The 1,226-nt window shown below is 52.6% G+C and overlaps 1 protein-coding gene across 1 annotated transcript; it reads right to left on the bottom strand.

The window, feature by feature from the left end:
• Positions 1-15: 15 nt before the first annotated feature.
• On the bottom strand, positions 16-383 carry DICSQDRAFT_176095 (uncharacterized protein; the record flags this gene model as incomplete). The annotated part of the gene is made up of 3 exons (XM_007371883.1): positions 16-61; positions 116-261; positions 348-383. 3 exons carry the CDS (start codon positions 381-383, stop codon positions 16-18), a joined length of 228 nt encoding a protein of 75 aa, XP_007371945.1.
• Positions 384-1,226: the final 843 nt, after the last annotated feature.

Below are 1,226 nucleotides of genomic sequence, written 5' to 3'. Positions count from 1 at the left end.
ACCTACCAGGAAGGATTACTTCTCGATCGACCAGTAGCACCAACGCCTCAGAGACAGGCATCTATCGAACTCATCCGTCAACGGACGCTTGACCGGATCGGAAGGACTCACGCACGAGCCGTCCTTCATAGCCCAATTTGGAACGAATATCGCCTGAGCATCGGCTCTTGGACACCGGACCAGGCGAGCCTCGAGTTTACTATCCTTGACGAACTCGAGCATTGGGTACTCCGTGACGACGGGTACGACGCGGACGACAAACTACCATCACTCGTCAACACCGAGCAAGAATCATCGGCAGGCAACCCCTCAAGCCCCGAACCACTAGACATCTTCTCCTTCCTTACGAGAATTCGGGACAACGCGAGCGCGTTGTACGACATCACCAACCACCACCCAACCCTCACCCCGATCTCCGAGCAAGCACACATCCAGGTTCTCATCGAACAGGTTCAGCAGGTCGTCAACTAGTGTTGCCACCAAGCCAGCTAAGCTAAGCCAAGCTGACGAGCTGAATCGCGCTGGATCACCAAGCCGGAGCAAGCTAAGCCGAGATCCGGCCAGCTGGGCGCCAACTCCCTGGCCAGGCCCCAGCCACGGCTTGACTTGCAAGCTCACATTCCAGATATGGCAAGACGTTGCATGCGCCCACAGCGAACTGAGCATCATTGTTCCTTGCGTAGTAACAACATGGTATACATGCACAGAACATAACACCATGTGTGCATGAGTTCAATATATCTCCCTGAACAGGTGTGAGCCGCCGAAACATGTCTGAAGGCCACAACGGAATGGCTGAGTATGCATGTCAGAAATAGTGAACTCCAGTAATCCGGTGTGAACCTGTCAGCTTATCTGCTCGCTTAAATAGGGCGACACATTATTCAACAGCTCAGTGTCCAAGCTGGATTAACTTGAAGACTGCATATGTAATGTAGTTTGAACACGGCTGCTAAAGCCATTAAGACAAAAAGCAGGATACACGAGAGTCTATAATCTCACTCGTCAGCAGCATTGTAGCGCACATTCCCGGGCTGTTTCATGCTGAAGGTGACTGCAGCCATTACTATTATGAGGATGGCCGCTGTGCTCAACGTGTGACTCATGAGGGGTCAACACATCCATCCAGGAAATACCAGGCCATACTATGGCAGCCAAGCATTTCGAAGTGATTGAAGTCGCGGCTGTCCCGCCGGGACCTCCCGGTCCTACGAGATACCAGCTTT

This window comes from Dichomitus squalens, assembly GCF_000275845.1.
Source record: "Dichomitus squalens LYAD-421 SS1 unplaced genomic scaffold DICSQscaffold_414, whole genome shotgun sequence".
In the NCBI taxonomy this organism is placed as follows: Eukaryota; Fungi; Basidiomycota; class Agaricomycetes; order Polyporales; family Polyporaceae; genus Dichomitus; species Dichomitus squalens.
Note: the sequence above shows the minus strand (reverse complement) of the source record. Positions and strands in the feature narration are given on the sequence as shown.